Here is an 18,989-nt window from a genome sequence, read left to right on the forward strand (position 1 = left end):
AAGAATGCGTGTTATTGCTGTGTTTCCAGGACCAGGATGTACTCTTTGTTTTGGCACATTTTCCTGACAAAAAGCCAATGTTCTCATCACATAAATACTTATGGACATTAGTGACAACAGCATACGAGACCAATATCTGTAAAGATGCCATTTTGCATGCAAATGGGCTGGAAATGCCTTGGAGAATTTCACAAAAATAACACAGAGCAATTAAACTCTGGCAGAGAGATCGGGAGCAAATTCTCTAAAGACGGTGGGAGGAAGGACACACACAGCTCATACACACAAGCCTTTTAAAATGGGACGCGTGTGCACGGGATGCTTTTGCCTGAAGCCCACTGGATACCTGCCAGACTGCCCCAAGCCTTTCCCAGGAAAGCCGCTTTAGACATTTGCTTTCGAAAGGTACTGCGTCCTTGAGGGCCGATGCTTGGGGTTTTACCGCCATCTAGTGGAGTCACGCGGTATGGCAGCTATGGAGCCTAAAATGAGAGGCAGAAGTGAGCCCTGGTCTATTTCTCATCTGACAATGAAAGATGAGAGAAAGGTTGTGAGCTTCATTTTATTATCCATTTCGTTCAAAGGAGATGCCGTTTGGGTTCCTACCTATCAATCAACTGGCTTCGCTCGAGGACCAGGCTGAGCTAAACTTGCACTTTCTATTTCATCCCAGGTGGAGATGGAGACTCACAGGACCGGCTTGGAAACCCTTCACTCCAGTACCATCACGATGATTGTCAGACGCCAAAAGCTCCAGCGCCTGAGATGTGCCCAGTCTAACAAACGCGTTTGATTATGTGCAGAGGACCCACGACCTGAGGACAGGTTAGCAGCCACAGGGGATGGATGACAAGCAGAGTTAGTTGAATGGGGAGCATTCTCTACATCCTTTCAAGAACAAGAACTCAGCAAAATGACGGTGTACTTGTCCAAACACTGGAGAACCCTTCGTTTCTCAGGAAAGAAACCAATTTCCAGTGATAGGCCCCTGGCCACGTCCTCTCCTGGTTTGGAGGAGGTTGACCTGAGGACCTGGAGATCCTTTAATAAGAAAGCCCATCTGGAGTGTTTGGTGGCTCGACGTTTCACTCAGCCCCCTTTGCTTCATTGAGAGGCCAGAGACTGAAGGACAGAAAGGAGGGAAGAAAATGTGCGTTTCTTGTGACCAAACAACCTACGTGAAACCATACTGTTTTTTCCTCACGACTAACCTCAGAGGGTTAATGCCCTCTTGGGAAAGACAACAACAGCCTAGAGAGACATAAATCATCACTTGTAACTCCTCCTTCTCAATTTAAAACTTGGCTAATGTTGGTGTAAAGCCATTGGGAAACAATCAACCAAATCTTGTGGAATGTAAACACCCCTAATTCAGCGAGTCATTCATTCACCTCCAAATTCGCCTCTCCTCTTTCATACTAGGCTTTCCTTCCAATGAAGAGCAGAGCATCAGGTTCTTGGGAGGTATCTCCCTAACTCAGCTACAGGTTTTTAAATGTCATTCATTTTCTGTGCATGGGGATTTTTTTTCCCTCCACCAAAGAGCAATTTTCTATTGCCCTGCCCCACAGAACTATTTCTGGGATGAAGTAAATAATAATTGTTAGGTACCATGTCTTTCCAGTACATATTATGAACCAGTTCTGTCAAATAAGGGAAATGGATTTATTTCCTCCTACAATTAAACTGCAGGTGAATCGTGAAACTGGCTTTAGGGTCTCCCTCCTGTCTTGCCTGGGCTGCCAAACCCCATTCCAAGGTTGCCATGCCTCTGCCTTCCTGGAGCAAAACCTCAGGGTCCGTGACCCTTCCTGGCTCCCCCATTCACCCCCACCACTCACCTCAAAAATTGGGGAAACACACTTGTCTTAGACACATGTGAAGACGAGAAGGAGAAACACATGGAGAAGGGTCAAGACCATACCCAGGAGAACTGAACCTGGAACTTCAAGTCCAACATGACTAATGTCCACCACTCATACAGTGAAAGAGTTGCCACCGCATCTTTATTGCATCTCCAGGTAAAGAATGCTGAATAACTTATCATACAAGGAACAACTCCCCACCGTAGACAATGCCCGCTTACAGAACGCAGGAGGTGAACACAGTGCAAATCTAGTTACAGAGGCCAGGATTCAAATCAGTGCCAGGAATTTACAGAAAGAACAATGCACAAATTCTCTGGGCAGAGGGAAATTGGGCTTGTCCACACTAGTGAGGTCTAGGAGAACTCCTGATAAAACACATAGGGGAGATTAGCAGGGAGACGGACAGCAAGTTTGGGAATGATACAAGGACAGGTTTGGGACCTGTGAACCTGTGCTGGGGACCCACCGAGGCCCTGTGTTGGGCAGCACAACAGAGATGAGTAAATTAGGGTGACCTTTAGCTTTCCAAACCATACAAGAAGGGAGGGTCCCAGTAGTTGGCTTCCAGTGTAGATTCAGGCAGGAAGGGACTGAGAGGTCTTTGCTATTTTTGCTCAGATTTGCAGTTCCGCTCTGGGACAAGCAATCCTTAAAAACCAGTGTTGCATGCTGGCTCCGGAAGTTCAATGTCCGAGCACACAGTCAGATGACCAGAGCGTTAGTCACAGGGAAAGTGACAGGGAATAGTAAGAGGCTAACACTGAGCTGCCTGATACCCCCACTTATAAGAAGCATCCTACATATGGAGCAAAGAAAACACTACGGTGCTGCTAAGAACTGGAGCCTTACTACCCCAGCAGCTCCAGGACAGAAAGGTTGCTGAGGCCGGTGGGGAAGCCACGTCTTCCTGTAATGCTTTGCATGGTTTCCTTAGAAGGCTTCGGGTTCGCCCATGTCCCCTTGGACTCCCCATTAGTCCTGCGGACTCGTGCTCATCCCACTCTTCAGAACAGCTAACTGCCGCTTTTCCTTCCTTCGTAGTCATTGTAAGGGCTGACCCGAGTCTGGGCCCGTGGGATGGAGAAATCCTTTTGGGAGGCCCGATTCTGAAAAGGAAGCATTGTATTATTAAAAAAAACAAACACAAAAAACAAAAAAAAAACCCACTTTCATTATTGAATATTTCAACAGAACTTCCTTCCATCTGGGCAGGAATCTCCTTTTCTTCCTCTTCTCCTAAGCCCTCCCCCTAAAGCCCCCCTGTGCCCTGCTCCAGTCTTCTGCCCTAACGCCATGGGGCAGATGACAGCAAAGCAGACAGGTCACCTTTCAAGGTGGCCATTGAGGGGCCATCAGAATGGCCTGAGGGCTGTGATGAAAAAGGAGAAAGAGACCATTTACCTGCAGCTGAAAGTGGGTGGTATAAGGGGCATAGACGGTATCACCTATCTCTTCGAAACCTGAAACAGAGGGAGAGGAGCAATTCAAGTGTTGGGGTCCCTCCCTCGGGCGCCCGCCTGTGCTCACCCCAGCTGAGTCATTTACCAAGGCATCATGTGTTACCCGTTGACTTGTCTCCCTGGAAGACTGTAAGTTCCACTGGTGGGACAGCTGTGTCCGCAAGCCCAGGACCAGGCACAGAGCAGGCACAGCATTGGTTGAATAAATGAATAACTAGCATCACATGACCACGATAGACACACCTTTCCAAGACCTCACCAGAGGCTCACCTCATTGTAGGACCACTTCAAAGGCACATTTGAAACCAGTCTTTTCTGAGAGATCTGGCCTGAGCTGTACCTTGGGGGAATCTCCCAGGGGATTTACCTACTTCTTTAGCTTCCCAACAAGGGAGAAAAAATTTTATTTTCATTAAACAGGGTCAGAATTTATGAGCAATTGTTTCTATGGATTTGGAAGAAACCAGGATTTAAACTCAGGAACAGGTGAGTAAGCATATACAATCATCATGAATATCATTTAAAGGAATCCATGTATTTCCCACCAAATGCACCTGTTCAAGTTACTCAATAAATACCTAAACACCTCCTCTATGTAAGATGCTGTGAAGAGCATAAGGATTAACAGGAATGATCTCTGCCCTGCGGCTGCCTCTCGAGAGTGAGGAACGCCTGACCGCTGAACAAAGAGCTATGGGATGGGATGGACCGATGAGGGCGTCTCGGAGTCCTACAGGCACGTGGGTGAGGTGAATGCTGACATCGCGTGGGGAATGGGTGACTCTGGAAAGGGGCAGGCATAAGGAAGAAGGACTGTCCAGCAACTGTCCGGCCGAGGACGGACCCTCCTGGAGCCTGACACGGAGGCAGGAAAATGACTTGGTAGGCTTGGACGGAGAGCAAAGCTGGCATGGCTGTTGGGTTCTGCTGTGAAAAGCCTCACCGAAGATTTGATCAAAGCAGAGAGAACTAGGGAGCCGGTTAGCTAGGTGACAGTAAAGTGTGATGGCCAGGGGAGTGTCCTCGAGTAAGCTGACAGTGATCCATAGAACGAATGCAAAGAAGAGTTAAAGAAGGAAGATAATGGTAGGGAATGATACCAGTTAGGGAATGATAATGGTAACAGCGAGTCTCAGCAGTGAGGTGACAGAGTGAAGCCACGGAAATGGACAGGAGGGGATAGGTGGGTAGAAGAGCCCCTCGGGCCCTCCCCTTCCCCTTCCGGCTTCCAAGGGCCCAGGAGAGGGCCCCCCCGCTGCAGGCAGAAGCACAAGGAAGCTCTGCACCTCAGGCTTCGAGAGCAGAGACATTGTTAGCAGGCAGCTAAGAACCTGGCCTGCGAGGCCCATCACTCCTGCCATAAAACCATTCCCCTCCCTGATTATTAGGCCCAGATATCAATATAAACCCTGGAGACCAATAAATAGATCCCTATGGGCTAGGGTAGTGTCTGGCTATCAGCTTAGCCTCTTTGTTAGGAGAACAACCACCAAACGCCAGGCTGCTTGCTCACAACTCCAGGTGAGAGCAAATCGGTTTGTTCTTTCAAGTCAGATATACCTCTTCCCTCCCACGGGCCCAGGCACAGGCAATAAAATGCAGCTCTTCAGATTAAATCAGAATCCTTGAGGGAGATTCCCACCGGTTTGTGATCAAAGAGCCCCACCCCTGCCCGGTGCCCTGTGATCCCTGCAGGGAATCAGGACTTGATTTTATGCACCCAAATATATAAAGGCCCCACGTTTCCAGAAGGAATGCCTAGTTATCTTTGATAAAGAACACAATCTCACCAACTTGTCTCTAAGAATTGTCCAGTCATCCCTTCTCCATTCCTTTGCTTCATGTAATTTTGACTCAGAGAAACCTACATGGTATTGTGTAGATGGTACTGGGTTATGACTCCAGAGGCCAGCTTCTACTTCTGCTTGTTGTTACCTAGCTGGATGACTTTAAGTAAGATCTGAGCCTCAGGGAGCTGATCTGTTCTGTCAGGGGCATGAGCTGGATAAGCTTGCATGTTCCTTCCAGTTACAACACCCTAGGATTCTCCCCTGCCTTTCTATGAGGGACTCTCCACCCAGCCAGACGCGATACCTTGTGTGATTTCTTCTTGACTGTAGGCTCTGTTCTCCACACCATAGCTCTGCTTCATGAATTGAGGTTTACAAAAAGCATCCTCAACGGGGTAATCCATGGGGTTCTGTTGCTTCGTGAGCAGCTGAAACTCAGGTACAACATAAATCAACAGGAAAACCCAGCCATTGGCCACCAAGGCAGAGCTGAGGATGGTATCATCCCACTCGGGGCCAGGGGTAGGGGTGACCAAGAGCAAGGTGATCCACGCCACCCAGATGGCAATAGAGAGGAGCGTGGTGAGGTAGATGTGGGCCCCATGTCTCTTCCAGCCAGTGAAGGGTCCACAGAAGGTGAAGCAGGATATGAGGAAGGTCAGCGCCATCAAGAAGAGGACGAAGATGAGCAGCATGACAAAGTCCTCATTGCGCCGAGGAGGAGAAAGCTCAGTGAAGATGGCAGCATTGGTCCTGTTCATGGTGAGGACGACAAACTCAATAGCGATGATGTCCTGCACCAGGCTGATGCCCACGGCCAGGCCCAGCATCACCAGCATGGACAGCGGCTTCCACCCGCGCACCAGCTTCATCAAGTTGACAGCATGAGCCAGGAGGCAGGAGAAGCAGAGGGAGAAGAGGACGCCAAAGAGGAAGAAGCGCGTGGGCCCCGTGCTGCTATCCAGTGTGATGATGAAGGCGAAGGTGAGGCCGAAGATCCCCAGCACACCCAGGAGGAAGAGAAACTGGACCGGGAGCACCTTTCGCCTGTTGGTGTCCTGCACCTTGCAGACGAGGACCAGGAGAGCTAGCATGAAGGCCACCGAGGTCACGGCCCCGACTGCGGCCACGGCTTCCAGGACGATGCCCCAAACTCCATCTAAGTCACAAAGTCTGTAGTACCTGGCGTCCAGGTTCTGGCGGCAACCATCAGGGGCTTTGGCCATTGTGATCCTGCAGAGAAGCAAATTGGGGACAGGGGATGAGTGTCCTGGCAAACTCAGGCACAGAGGACCGAGAAAGATCAAGAAAAAATTTTGTACGTTCAGCCACTGTTTTGCCCGTGAACTTACTACATTAGATAAAGCTGCTAACTTTTCTGCACCTGTTGTGGCAGATCCTAAAGGCTGATGAAAGGAAGGAACAAATCATCCTTCCTTTCCTACACTTGAATATATTTAATATTCACCCTGAAGCTAGAGGACTGCGTGCTCTGTGGAGGGGTTTCAGAGAGTCAGTTCAAAATACATGTCACAAATAATTTCCAGCCTTCCTGATATTTTGGGCTACTGCCTTCTTAGGAATTAGTGCACACGGAAATACCTGTTTCAGACACTATGTATGAGTTGCCTTTCTTTGAAGGACAAAAGGAGGTATCTGAGCTGTAGATTTCTCTACAGAGACCAAACATTCATTTTCAGCAGCTGGATTCTCTTCTTCAGCTCTGCTATCACAAATTGGAAGGGTTTTATTTTCCTCCTCAGGGTTTGTAAGGCTGGCTCTACCAATTCTAAAAAGTAATTAGGGAGTCTTCCCTGTCATAATGAGCTTTCAATTAGACATGCAGTATAGCATATACCTTCATATATGAGTATTATGTGTATTAGAATATTATATTAGTGCAATGTTAGAATAAAATAAGTTAAATAGTATAAATAACTTAGCCCTGACTGGCAAGGCTCAGTGCGCTGGGCATCATTCCACAAAGCAAGAGGTCACCAGCTCAATTTCTGGTCAGGGCACGCGGCCAGGTCGCGGGCCAGGTCCCAGGTTGGGGGACACGCCAGAGGCGACCAGTGGGTGTTTCTCTTGCATATCAACGTTTCTCTCCCTCTATTCCTCCTTCCCTTCCCCTCTCTCTAAAAATAAATAAATAAAATCTTAAATATATATAAATAACAAATAATTTATAGCTTAAATCTATCTTCCTAACTTTTTTATGAAATTAGCCCTCCAAGCTTACCTTTGTATTACATAGTCATTCATTCAACCAATATTTACTGAACACCACTCTGTGCCAATCACTACTCTAGACACTCAATGGGAAAGGGACAAACAGACATATTCTCTGCCATAGTAGAAGAGACAGACACATAATCTGCCACCACTGCCTCAGTCTTCTCTTGGTCTTCCCTCACCGTGGGTCTGTCACCTGCAATGTACCCCATGGGAATTACCGCATGCAGAGCACAGAGCAAAGCACGGGTTAGGTTCCACCTCTCCAGGGCAGAGAATGAGAGCCAGGAGGGAAAAGAAAGGCAGCCCTGGCTGGTGTGGCTCAGTGGATTGAGCACCAGCCTGAGAGACGAAAGGTTGCTGGTTCGATTCCCAGCCAGGGTACATGGTTGGGTTGTGGGCCAGGTCCCTAGTTGGGGGCATGAGAGAGGCAACCAATTGCTGTATTTCTTCTCTCCCTCTCTTTCTCCCTCCCTTCTCCTCTCTCTAAAAATAAATCAATAAAATCTTTACTTTTAAAAAAAGGCAAATGAGCTTCAGATACAGGCAACCCCTGAAATGCAAGTACCCAGAGTCTGATATGCTTTGCCTACAAGTGTCCACTCCGGGGTGCTATGGGAAAGGGAGGTGTGGAGGGTGCTCCCTCGGCTATGCCTGGTCACGGAAGACGAAGAACCTGTCCAATTCAAGGGCAGCACAAACAAGGGGAGGGACCCAGGCAGGCCCTGGGCCTTTCATCTTCACTCACCTTCACCTCTCCACTTCGCTCCCTCCCAAATTAATTATGAGGGTGGTGTTTGGCTGGAAAGGAAGTTCTCTGACCATCCCTGCCCTTCCCACTGCTCCTTCCCCACCCCTCAAAGTAGAGCTGTTTGTTGACAAGTAGTTGTTATCATAATTACCTGATAATTATGAAGGAATTTGAACTTGATGACTATGAATCTTGACAGAGACTAATGAGTTCTGGGGCTGGACAGAAGGACAGTAAGGCAGAGGCCTCCTACCCCCAACCTGGACCTCTAGGCCCCTCAGTTTGTGCACAGCTGTGCAGGAGGGGGTTGTGTCTTGGGGCCTCCTGACACCTACAGACCAGGGTCCGACAAGAGCCATGGGCAGTGGGTGTGGAGAGGGAGGAAACCGATTTCCCCCAAATTCATCTCCACCTCACACCCCAATCATGCAGGGAGGAGAAACAGTCCCTGAACTGCCTTTAAAACAATAGGGTTTTTTATTCTTTAATGTTACAGTTTTGATTGTAGACATTTTCAAACATACTCAACAATAAATTTGGATGAGTCACTGGAGGCCCCTGAGTCATCATGTAGTTTCAGAAATTATCAATAAGCACCAATCTTGTTTCATTAACGTTATCCCCACCCCATTCCCTAGATTATTTTTAAACAAATCCCAGACATCAGATCATTTTATCCATAAATACACACACACACACACACACACACGACAAACACTCCTTTATAACTTAGCCACTCTTAAAAAACTAACAATAACCTTTGAATATCAAATACCCAGTTGGGGTTTATATTTCCCAATTCTCTCATAAATGTCTTTTTAAAAATTTCTAGTAAATATTTCTTCTAGAAAAATTAATATTTTCTCGTAAATATTTATTCCTAATTCTCTCATTAATGTCTTTTTTGAAATTTCTAGTAAATATTTTTTTACCTGAGTGACTAATTTTTGGAACTAATTATCCTTCTTAACCAACCTCCGTTAGCCCCCCCACCCCCTCCCCCAGCATGACAGGGATGTCACAACAGGTCTAAAATGTCCCAAGTGCTTTCGCTTTAGTCAGAGGAAACTAAAACTCACCAGGATCATTAGCAAGCAGGTCTGCACTGAGAAGCTACTATGTTGCCCCGAGAATGGCCCAGATGAGGAAAAACACAAGGGAGGCGGCTGGGAGCAGACAGGGTTTGGGGAGGGAGAAGCAAGCAATCCGCATTGGGGAATATAAACTGCCAGGAGCTAAAGACATAGCCTTGGAGAAGAACGTAAGGGCTGGAGCAAGAAAAAGAAAATGTAGTGAGTCTAGAAGTTATGTGGACATTGTCTATAACCAAACTCAAGGGCAGAGAGACCTCAAGTCCAACCAAGAATGGACTCACTCCGACAAAGACCAAATGGGCTCAGAGAGAAACCAATTACTCTTGGGCTGCTCCGAAGGGGAGGGAGGGTCTCATGACTCATTCACACTGAGTTCAGGCCCAGTTTTACGCCCTTTACTCATTTAACCCACGCAACCAGCTTATGAGATGGCTCATAGGGGTATTACCCCTGTCCTGCCAGTGCAGCGACTGACGCGCAAGTGAGCTGACTCACCAAAGTCACACAGCTGGTAAGTGCAACGGCCAGGATGCAAACCCGAATTCTAACCTCAACGTTACACATGTTAACACAACGCCATACAGCCCCTTGTCTGGTAAGAACTTCAAAGCCAGGAGGGACCCGCCAGTTAGGATGGGGTGACGGCATCAGTGCTCAGGTGCTGCTTTAGGCTTTGAGCCTGGGGTAAACCACTAAGAGCTCAGCCTACCCTCGTGAGTTGCCCCAGCTCTTCAGAGTTACGCATACCCTCAAAGCGGGACACAGTGAAGAAATGACCGTTTGCACGCCGGCTGTGTGTGCTCTACTGGAGTGGGCAGGGCAGGAAGGGAGGTCCTGCAAGAGAGGACGAGAAGGTGGGGAGGAGGCATCCCGGGGTCTCCTCATCGGTGAACCCAAGGCGGTGGTGCCAAAAGCCAAGTTAAGATCTTACCACGGCGTTGGGAAGTGGCCGAAGAAACCTCTACCCCACACTAACAAACCCATCACCCACATCCAACACTTCCACCTCTTCAATGTCTCTTGACTGTGTCGCCCACCATTGTCTCCACCTGGACCACCTCTGTCCACAGGCCTGCCATCCCTGAGCCCCTCTCTCTGCAGCCATGGAAAGAGCCATAAACCGGCACAGCCAGGGTAAAGCTCTGTGTCCTCAGTCCCTGCCTGCCTCTCTGGCCTCGTGGCTTGTCACCACACCCTCCTCTGAGTCACCAGTAGGCAAACTTCTCGTCCCTACTCCAAAGGGGCCCCAGCATCTCACTGCAAGCATGCTGTCCCATCTGTGTGGAACATTCTCCCTGCTCCTCCACCTCCTTCATTTGACTTAGAGCTGCCTTCTTGCAGGACACCTTCCTTGAGGCCCCACTCTAGTGAGACACACGTCCTTTGAGTTCCCAGGGGGCGTCCGAGTTTCCCAGCACAGCACTTGTCACGCAGCCCTGCTATGCCGGAGGAGAATTCTGCATCACCCTCTCGACATAAAGGTTCTGTGGAGGAGGATATTAAATGTATCTCCCAGCCTCCGGCCAACGCCTGACTTGTAAGTGCCCAGCCAGGAAGGTGAGAAGTGGAGTCGGAGTCAGAGGGGCAGCGGGGGTGTGGGCTGCACCTCACATTCCCTGTCAGCTGCCCTTGATCTAACCCCCACCATTTGCTCCCACCCTCCTTCTCTAGCAGGCTGTCTAGAATCACACTTTGGGTCCGAAGTTAGGGGCTCTGGGCCACATCTGAAACCCTGCTCCTATATAAGTGACTCCAGGTGTCGCCTAGGAGACCATAAATCTGAGGCTTTCCCAGCAAGCAGAGAGGAATTTATTGGAATGCAGTCATACGCTCCCACCCAATTTCCTGATGACTAAACCCTGCACCTCGGAGGAAGGCGGTGAAGTTTTAGTGGCCTGGGAAATGAGAAAAGGACTTTGAGTCATAAGAGTGAGACCCCCTTTTCACTTACTACAGAGGCTAACTGAGCTAACCACCTGCTGTCCAATAATTCCAACGGCACCCCCACCTGAGACCCTGAGATCACTTGGCACTGCCTCAACCCTCCTAGAATGAGTCAGGGCATTGACGGAAAGGTTAAGGAAAAAAAAGAAAGAAAGACGAGGGTGGGGAGAGAACAACCAGAGGAAGAGGTGGGGGAGGAGGGAAAGCAGGCAGGGGAGGGAGAGAAGGAAGAAAAGAAGAGAGGCAGGGAGGAAGGGAGGAAGTCACTTACTGAGCTCAGTTCCAAATCCTCCCTTTACTGTGCCCCCTTAGGAAGAAGGGTTCCAGCTGCCCCACACACAGTCTCCTGGAACCTCCATCCTCTCCGTAAAATGAGGACAGGGTGCTGAGCTAGGTGGTCTGAGCTCACGTCCAGTTCCACTGTTCATCCCTCTGGGGAGCTCCTTGTAGACAATTTCTAAACCCCTTTCTCCCTCCCCCTCATCCTCCTTCCCGCCCCACGTCCTGTCATTAAAAGAATATGCACCGCAAACTCCTAACCCGGTACCAACGCAAGGCCGGGGGTGAGGCTGAGGGCTCTGCGTGCAGGCCAAAGAGAACGTCCACCTGCAGGACAAAGCCACAGGGTTCTGGAGCAATCCTGACCCTACCTGTGACCTTGACCCATATATGGCATTGACTGGAATCCAAGGACAAATGTGAGCATTGGATGGGTCTCTGCAGCCCTCCCCTGGAGCATCTGAGCATGAATTACCTGGGAACCCATGCTCCCAATAGCTGATCCGATCTTCCTCCTTAGGAGACTTACCTATTTCTCTCACCTGCCATCTAAAAAGGGAGAGGACAAACCTCCCTCTTAGGACTGCCTGGGCAATGGCACCAAACAGCAGGTGTTTGTGAAAGCTGAGCCTTCACACCGTCCTAGCCAGGCAAACTTTCTAGAATTTTAGTTTCCTCTCTGCCCTTGAATTGCCACATTCAATCAATATTAATGACAATAGTCACAACATAACTATGAATAAAAAGAATGACGATACTGCCACACACTGAATCCTCTGGTGAGCCAGGCCCAATGCTCAGTGTCCATATTTTTATACGCACTCTCTCCTTTACATATTTTTGTACCTGTTACCTCATCTGAGATTCCTGCAACTCGTTTTATAGGTGAGAAGACTGCATCTTAGACGGAGTTACATATCCCATGCCATACAGTTAGAAGAATATCCCTTTACGAGTTTAATCATAAATTAATCTGTCATTTCATCTCTAAATCACTGTAATGATCTCAGAAGTTTTTCTTCCCATCTCCAGCCTCTCTCCATTAAATCATCTCCAAGAAGTCTCCAAAGCAAATAATCCCGCATTCAGTCAATCTCTCTGTCAATCAACAAACATTGAAGTGCCTACTTAGTGTCAGGTGCTATGCTAAGTGGGCAAGTCACTCAGATCACAAGTGTGGCTGCTGCCCTTGGAAGGACCAATAGTCCCACAGACGCACAAGTAAGGAGTGTGCAGGGAATGCTGAGGGCACATGGAAAACAGCAGCCCAATCCACCTAAGAGGGGGAGCGTGTTAGCAAAGAAACCAGGGAGATGAGGCACGAATGATGGGCAGGAAATGGTGAGAGACTTTTAGGAAGGTAGCAGAGACAGGGCTTGGGGAATGAAGGTGTTTAGGTTAACTCCCAGATTTCTAGCTTAGGCAACTGAATGGAGCTTAGAAATACAGGCTTAAGAGGGCAGGTGCCGAGCTCAGCTTTGTTGACTCTAAGGTGACTGTGGGTCATGCAATTGGAGGGATCCGAGAAGAACAAATGCTAGGTTCTCAGAGTTTACTCTGGGCCATGCGCGGTTCCATTTAATCCCCACACGACCCTATCATTATGTCCCCTTCTTACAGTTGAGGAAACTGAGGCACAGAAGAATTAAATCACTTGCCCAAGATCACATGGCTCTGAGAAGCCAGGCTTCCAGACACCAGGTGGAGCTGACCCCTCTGCACCGGGACACAGGGATCTGGGCTCAGGAGAGGTTTGTTCTGTACACACAGAGTGGGCCCAGAGGAGGCACCAGAAGTCGTGACAGGAGGCCGGTCACACAGGGGCCACATACAGTGACCAAGGGCAGGGGACAGGACCATGGGAACACTGTCTCATCGAAGCAGGAGCCAGCAAACGATGTTAAAAAGAAACTACTGGGGGCTAAGAAAAGAAATAAGCCCAGAAGGAGGTGGTTTCCCAGAAGGAGTTTCCCAAAAAGGAGTGGTCAGTGGAGTCAGGCACTTCACAGAGAGCAAAGAGATGCCTGGGAAGGGATCTCAAATTTAGCAGTTAAAAAGCACACCAGCTCTTTTTGTCTGTTATAACAGAGTTAGCCTCAATTGAGCTTCAAGGCTTTTTTCCAACAGGTCCTCCCACCCATCTCCTCCTGCCTTCCTAGCTCCTCTGTCCACCTCTATGCAAGGTAAGTAAATCTTCCAAGAGTATTTTTTTCTGTCTGGTAGGGAATTGGGGATCATCTAAGACCTTCTCAGATAAAGTAACCCTCTTTGCCTCGGGGCACACACTATTTTCCTAGCCAGAAAGACCGTAGCCCTCCTATTCACAATCCATTTACCATATTCCTTCAAAACGTATCCCAAATCTTGCAGGTTTTTAAAACTATTCATCCCATCTCATTTTAAATTTGTAGTTCTCTTCACAGTTTTTTTTAATCCTCACCTGAGGATATGTTTATTAATTTGAGAGAGAGAGAAATATATCGATGTGAAAGAGAAACGTCATTCAGCTGCCTCCTGTATGCTTCCTGACCAGGGATCGAACCCACAACCTTTTGGTGTATGGGATGATGCTCAACCAACTGAGCCACCCAGCCAGGACTCTTCATAATTTTTACAATTAACTGCTTCTTGGCACTCAAGATTTCCCACATATATATGTTACATATTATACTTTAACATCAGTGTTGACTCACCTATCAGTAACAATTTATGTAAGGATGAAGTAAATAAAGCAAATCTGTTTTTGGTACCCCCTCACTACATGCTCTGCACGGTAGTTGCTGAGCAAATGTTTTGGACTAAGACGGACCGCTGAATATTTACTCAAAGCAAGTTATTTATTAGCAAGTGTGAGTAACTGGGAGGAAGAATTTTTGAAGATGAATATGTGCTGATCCTCATATTTTTATCTAGGCTGAATTCTGAGACAAGGGTGGAGTCCCACAGAAATTTCTCTGCCCTGGATGAAGGATTAGTTATAATTGGAAAGTGTCTCCAGGGAAATCCCAGATGTCCTGTTTCGAGAGGCCGTCCGTATTCTGATGACATGAAAGTGACGCATCATGGCAACAGCCTATGAATAACATCTGAAGAACACCGCTGAACTGAATTTCTATGCGGTACCCAAGAGAAAATAAACCATCATACCACCGTAGGCAGATTCCAACAGACAGGACAACCGTGTTAGCCTAATTTCTCCCCTTCCGAGCAGTTCCCTGGGGGTACTATCGCCTTTCTCTGGTCTAAACAAAGCCTGTGAACTTTAGATTCATGTAAAATAAATTACTGGAATCTAAATTTAAAATACTGAAAATCATTTCAACAAAGAAAAACTTAAGATTTTGAGTGAAACGTTCAAGTCTCTTAGGGCAGAGTTTTAATAAATGAAATTTCTAGAAAATAGGTAGGTGGATAAACTGAAGTCCTCTACCAATATACCATCTCAAAGCTCTCAAAGACACCTTTTAAATATTTTATTTCAGTACATAATGGTAACACTCACGTTTGAGGCGACAAGCCCCAAGCTGAGTTTGTCATCTCTCCTTGCGAGCCTGCATGGGTAAGCCCTGAGGATGGTGCCACCGCACACTCAGTGGCCCAGGAGATGTAGAAGTACCATACAGACAACCCAGCATGGGAGAAGGTGGGGGAAGCAGAATGCACAGCCAAAAATTAGATGACAACAGCAAGCAACTGTTATTACAATAAATGTAAATGGCAACTTTTTTACTTGAAAAAAAGACCAAATTAAACTGTACCATGCCTATTAGAATCTCACCTAAAACAACAGGATTCAAAAAAGTTGAAAGCAAAAGGAAGGATAAAAAGAAAATACAAGCAAAAAAAAAAAAGCAATAATAATAGATAGATAGTGTTTATTTGGCAGGTACTATGTGTCAGGCACAAAGTTAAATAGCTTGCTCAGGACAAGACAATTAAAAACAAACTGAGGTATTAGTGCCACACAAAGTGTAGTCAAGGCTAAAAGGTATTATACTCAGATTAAAATAATCAGGACACTTCACACGGAGGACACAACCATCACGAACTTTTTGGACTGAATAACATAGCACCAAAACACATAAAGCAAAACTGCCTGGAATACAAGAAGAAATCAAAAGAACCACAGTTAGAGGAGGCTTTAATACTTTTTATCAGTCCTCAGCAGGTTAAATAGAAAAAAAGAAGAAGAATATGGTATTTATTTATATATATATATATACATATATATATATATCCTACAGATACTTCAGTCAAAATATTTTCTATCTTTACATCTTAGTAGCTCTCCATGATTAATCATGTAATTCAGATCCTCTATATCTGTGATCAGCAAACACTTTCTGCAAAGGGCCAGATAATAACTGGTTTAGGCTTTGCAAGCCACACATTTGTCGCTGAAGCAGCCACAGATAATGCATGGACAAATGAGCATGGCTGTGTTTCAATAAAACTTTACTTACAAAAAGAGGCTGAGGGATGTGTTCGGCCCTGGACCTAGCTTACCGACCCCTGCTCTATAAGATTGCTTCTGTGGAAGTGGTCTTGGAACATTTACCAAAAAACAGCATATTTTAGACCACAAAAAAAAAAAATCTGAGATCCTAAAATAAGAAATGTACAGACTACATATTCTGACCACAAAGCAATAAAAATAGGAATAAAAGTAGAAACAAACACACCAAGCTGCTCAGAATATCCGAGGCCCTGCAGGCAAAAACACTATTCAATTCATGGTTGTTAGAGGCCCTGCTGCACCGCACGTCTTTCCTGGCCATTTCCGCAGCTCAGTCTGGGGACGGTTAAACAGCAGTGCACCCGAGGCCCAAGTCACAGAATGAGAAAAAAATCACACAAATTCTCCTTCACATCCCGTTACCTCCGATTCCCACTGGAGTGGAACACAAGGCTGGCGGACCCCGCTGAGGATGGCCGGGGCACCTGTGCGGGTACAGAGGGGCTAGATTCTCAGCCGGGGAAGGAGCTGGGGGCCTGCGCAGGACCCCTTAGGAGGAACCCCAGGCGCACGCTCTTGCGTAGAGTCAGGAGGAGAAATCAGCCTTCCTGACTCAAGGTGAGAGCACTTTCCAGGAATGTTCTGGTCGTTCTCAGTTCTGCTCATTCCCATTTGCCCTTGGAGCACACGCCTCTCTGGAGGAGGCTTACAGTCTCCCAAGTAACACCTCTCTCTCTCTCTGGACCCTTCCTCCCCCTCATTCCTTCCCTCTCCTAGGGGCGGCCAGCGCACCGCGCTGGAGACAGAGGGCTCTGGCTCCAGCCTCACCCCTCCAGGGCCCCAGGCCACTGCATCTGAAGTGGTTCGAGTATTCCCCTTAAGGAATAAGCCCACAGCAGTAGGTGGTTCAGCTGAGCCTTTCAGCAGGTGTGGCATTTACAAACTCTCTCAGGAGAAAACCAGCCTGGAAAGAAGTCAGGAATGAAAAGTCCTTCAAATTCCTTGAATCTGAGCAAAGCAGATTTCCCCTGCGGGCTCGCTCTTCCTTCCCCGCCCGGGTGTTGCAGGGGCCTTCTCCGCCAGCCTCGGGGCCATTCCCGAGTCCGATTAGAGGCTGCAGGAGGCGGGCTGTTGCTGGACATCTGCTGGGATTCCTGAGCAACCCAAGGGAGGTCCGAGCCCGCTGTGGAGCAGACGGCGCTACACTCACGAGAGAAGGGGTGACTGCTGTGAATCCACATCCCAAAATTCAGAAGGCCATGCTCGTTGCAGAAGGCAAAACCATTGAAAACTTTTCAGCAACTGGTGCAGCAACTGGCACCGTCTTTCTTTCTCCTCCTGGCCCCTTAGTTTTCACCCGTCTCCGCGCCCGTCCCTTCCCGTCCTCTGAAATCTCTCTCTCTCTTTACTCTTCCCTCGGATCCCAGAACTGCCCACCTGCCTGGCCAGGACTCCACCACTGACAGTGTGTGCAACGTGTCTCAAACTACCTGACGTTCATTTTGCTCTCTGCCTCTGTGGGAGCCTGGGAAGCGCAGAAAGAAAAGAAAAAAAAAAAAAAAACTGAGTTGAGTTAAACTAGAGGAATTTTTTTCTTGGGACTCTTTTCTGCTCACAGCCAGCTGTAGTCCACATTCCCGGGCTTTCGCTGGCCTCCCACCCCTGCCGACCCCGCACTCCCCACCCAGGATTTACACCCGGGGGCGGGGCGCGCTCCGGCCTTCGCGCACCTCACTTACCCTGTGCCTCGGCTTCGGGCGCTTGAACTCGAGGCCGCACGGGCCCCTCGATGCTGGGGACCCCGCGAAAGTGATCGATCCCGCCCTCTCGGCGCCGAGCAGTTATAAAGGCGGCTGTCGCCGGAGGGAGGGAGCGAGCGAGCGAGGAGGTGAGCAGTGGGACAAGGGGCGGGAGAGGGTCAGGGGAGCGGACACGCCTATTCCAGTTCCCCGGCACTGCGCGCTGTTATGAAAATAAAGTCCTCGCGCCAGGGAATGAACCAAAAGCCTCCTGACGTCAGCAGCACAGTCACCCTTGAAATTGGGGGGGTCGGGAGGGGGCTCGGCCCCTCCCTGCTTAGCAGACTGCTCTGAGACCAGCGCACCGGCTGGTCCCTCGGCTCCGGAAGAAAGAAAGGGACCAGCGAGGACGGCGCCTTGTCAGTCCTGAGAGCTGTCACCTCCGAGCGGGGGGCCACACCCCGCTTTCCGCCTGGCTCTCCTGTCCCCCAAGGGCAAGGGCTAGCCAGGTTGTAGCGCCTACTTTAATTTCGGGGTCGGGGGCCGGGCTACAGATTTATTTACCGTGTTTATTGGAGTAAATAGCACGGAGAGCTGGCCCCCAAGTGGCCCTTTCCTCCCCTCCGCGACTCTCACCCCAGCGGAGCGGGAGCGGGATGGGAAACCAGGGCGGGAGAGAAGGAGGTGGCCTCCCTCTCAGGGCCCACCAGCCCAAGCCGGGGAGAGGCCAAGGAAAACTTCCTCCGGGGTCCAGACTTAGCTGGCGGCTCCACTTGTTAGTACCACCCCAGATGGGACCCATTAGCGCTGCTCGCCGGGCGCAGCGATCGTTGTCTCTCTACTCTGCGAACTACCTCTCTTAAAGGCTCTCAGTGCAAGTTGAGAAAGGGGGTGACAGATAAAATATGAAATAAAGGAATTTTGCCTCTGGTATCTGGTCCCCGCCCCTCTGGCTGCCCACTCCTCTTCCATTATCAAGCCAATCCTACTGAAACTTGTCTCTGTTTACTTGTCAAACAATCCTTAAGTGGCTGCCCACACAGTGTCAGGGCTCAGGCCTGGCGCTACCCCACTGCCTTGGGGGAGGGGCTCTGTGCTATTGAGTGCCCATTAGCACACCCGGTAAACTAGCCTGTGTTACTGTGCTTATGAATTAACCCGGGAAGGTCCAGGGCTCCCCAGCTACTTGTTTTAAAATGTGACTTTTGGGGGAGGATACCTCCACTTTTGTTAGTTTTATTTCACTCCCAAGAAACGACAGCCAATGTCTTGAGTCTTGGAATCCTTCCCTTGAGGTCAGCAGCCCAGGGTCTGTAAGTCCACAGCCCCTTTTGAGGGGCACCTGAGGGTGTGTGTGTGTGTGTGTGTGTGTG

The 18,989-nt window shown here is 48.7% G+C and overlaps 1 protein-coding gene across 4 annotated transcripts; it reads right to left on the reverse strand.

Moving 5' to 3' along the window:
* Positions 1 to 1,989: 1,989 nt before the first annotated feature.
* On the reverse strand, positions 1,990 to 17,825 carry GPRC5A (G protein-coupled receptor class C group 5 member A). Of its 4 annotated transcripts, XM_053921790.1 has the most exons (5): positions 17,617 to 17,825; positions 17,315 to 17,402; positions 5,423 to 6,351; positions 3,270 to 3,328; positions 1,990 to 2,974 (listed from the first exon to the last, which is right to left on the reverse strand). In XM_053921790.1, exons 3-5 carry the CDS (start codon positions 6,342 to 6,344, stop codon positions 2,882 to 2,884), a joined length of 1,074 nt encoding a protein of 357 aa, XP_053777765.1. In that variant the 5' UTR covers positions 6,345 to 6,351; positions 17,315 to 17,402; positions 17,617 to 17,825; the 3' UTR covers positions 1,990 to 2,881. The 4 variants fall into 4 exon arrangements, with proteins under 4 accessions (XP_053777765.1, XP_053777764.1, XP_053777766.1 ...); XM_053921789.1 differs by lacking the exon at positions 17,315 to 17,402; XM_053921791.2 differs by lacking the exons at positions 17,315 to 17,402; positions 17,617 to 17,825 and adding an exon at positions 16,301 to 16,508.
* Between the last annotated feature and the right edge of the window lie 1,164 nt (positions 17,826 to 18,989).

Source organism: Desmodus rotundus, chromosome 3 (genome assembly GCF_022682495.2).
Source record: "Desmodus rotundus isolate HL8 chromosome 3, HLdesRot8A.1, whole genome shotgun sequence".
NCBI classification, from domain to species: Eukaryota; Metazoa; Chordata; class Mammalia; order Chiroptera; family Phyllostomidae; genus Desmodus; species Desmodus rotundus.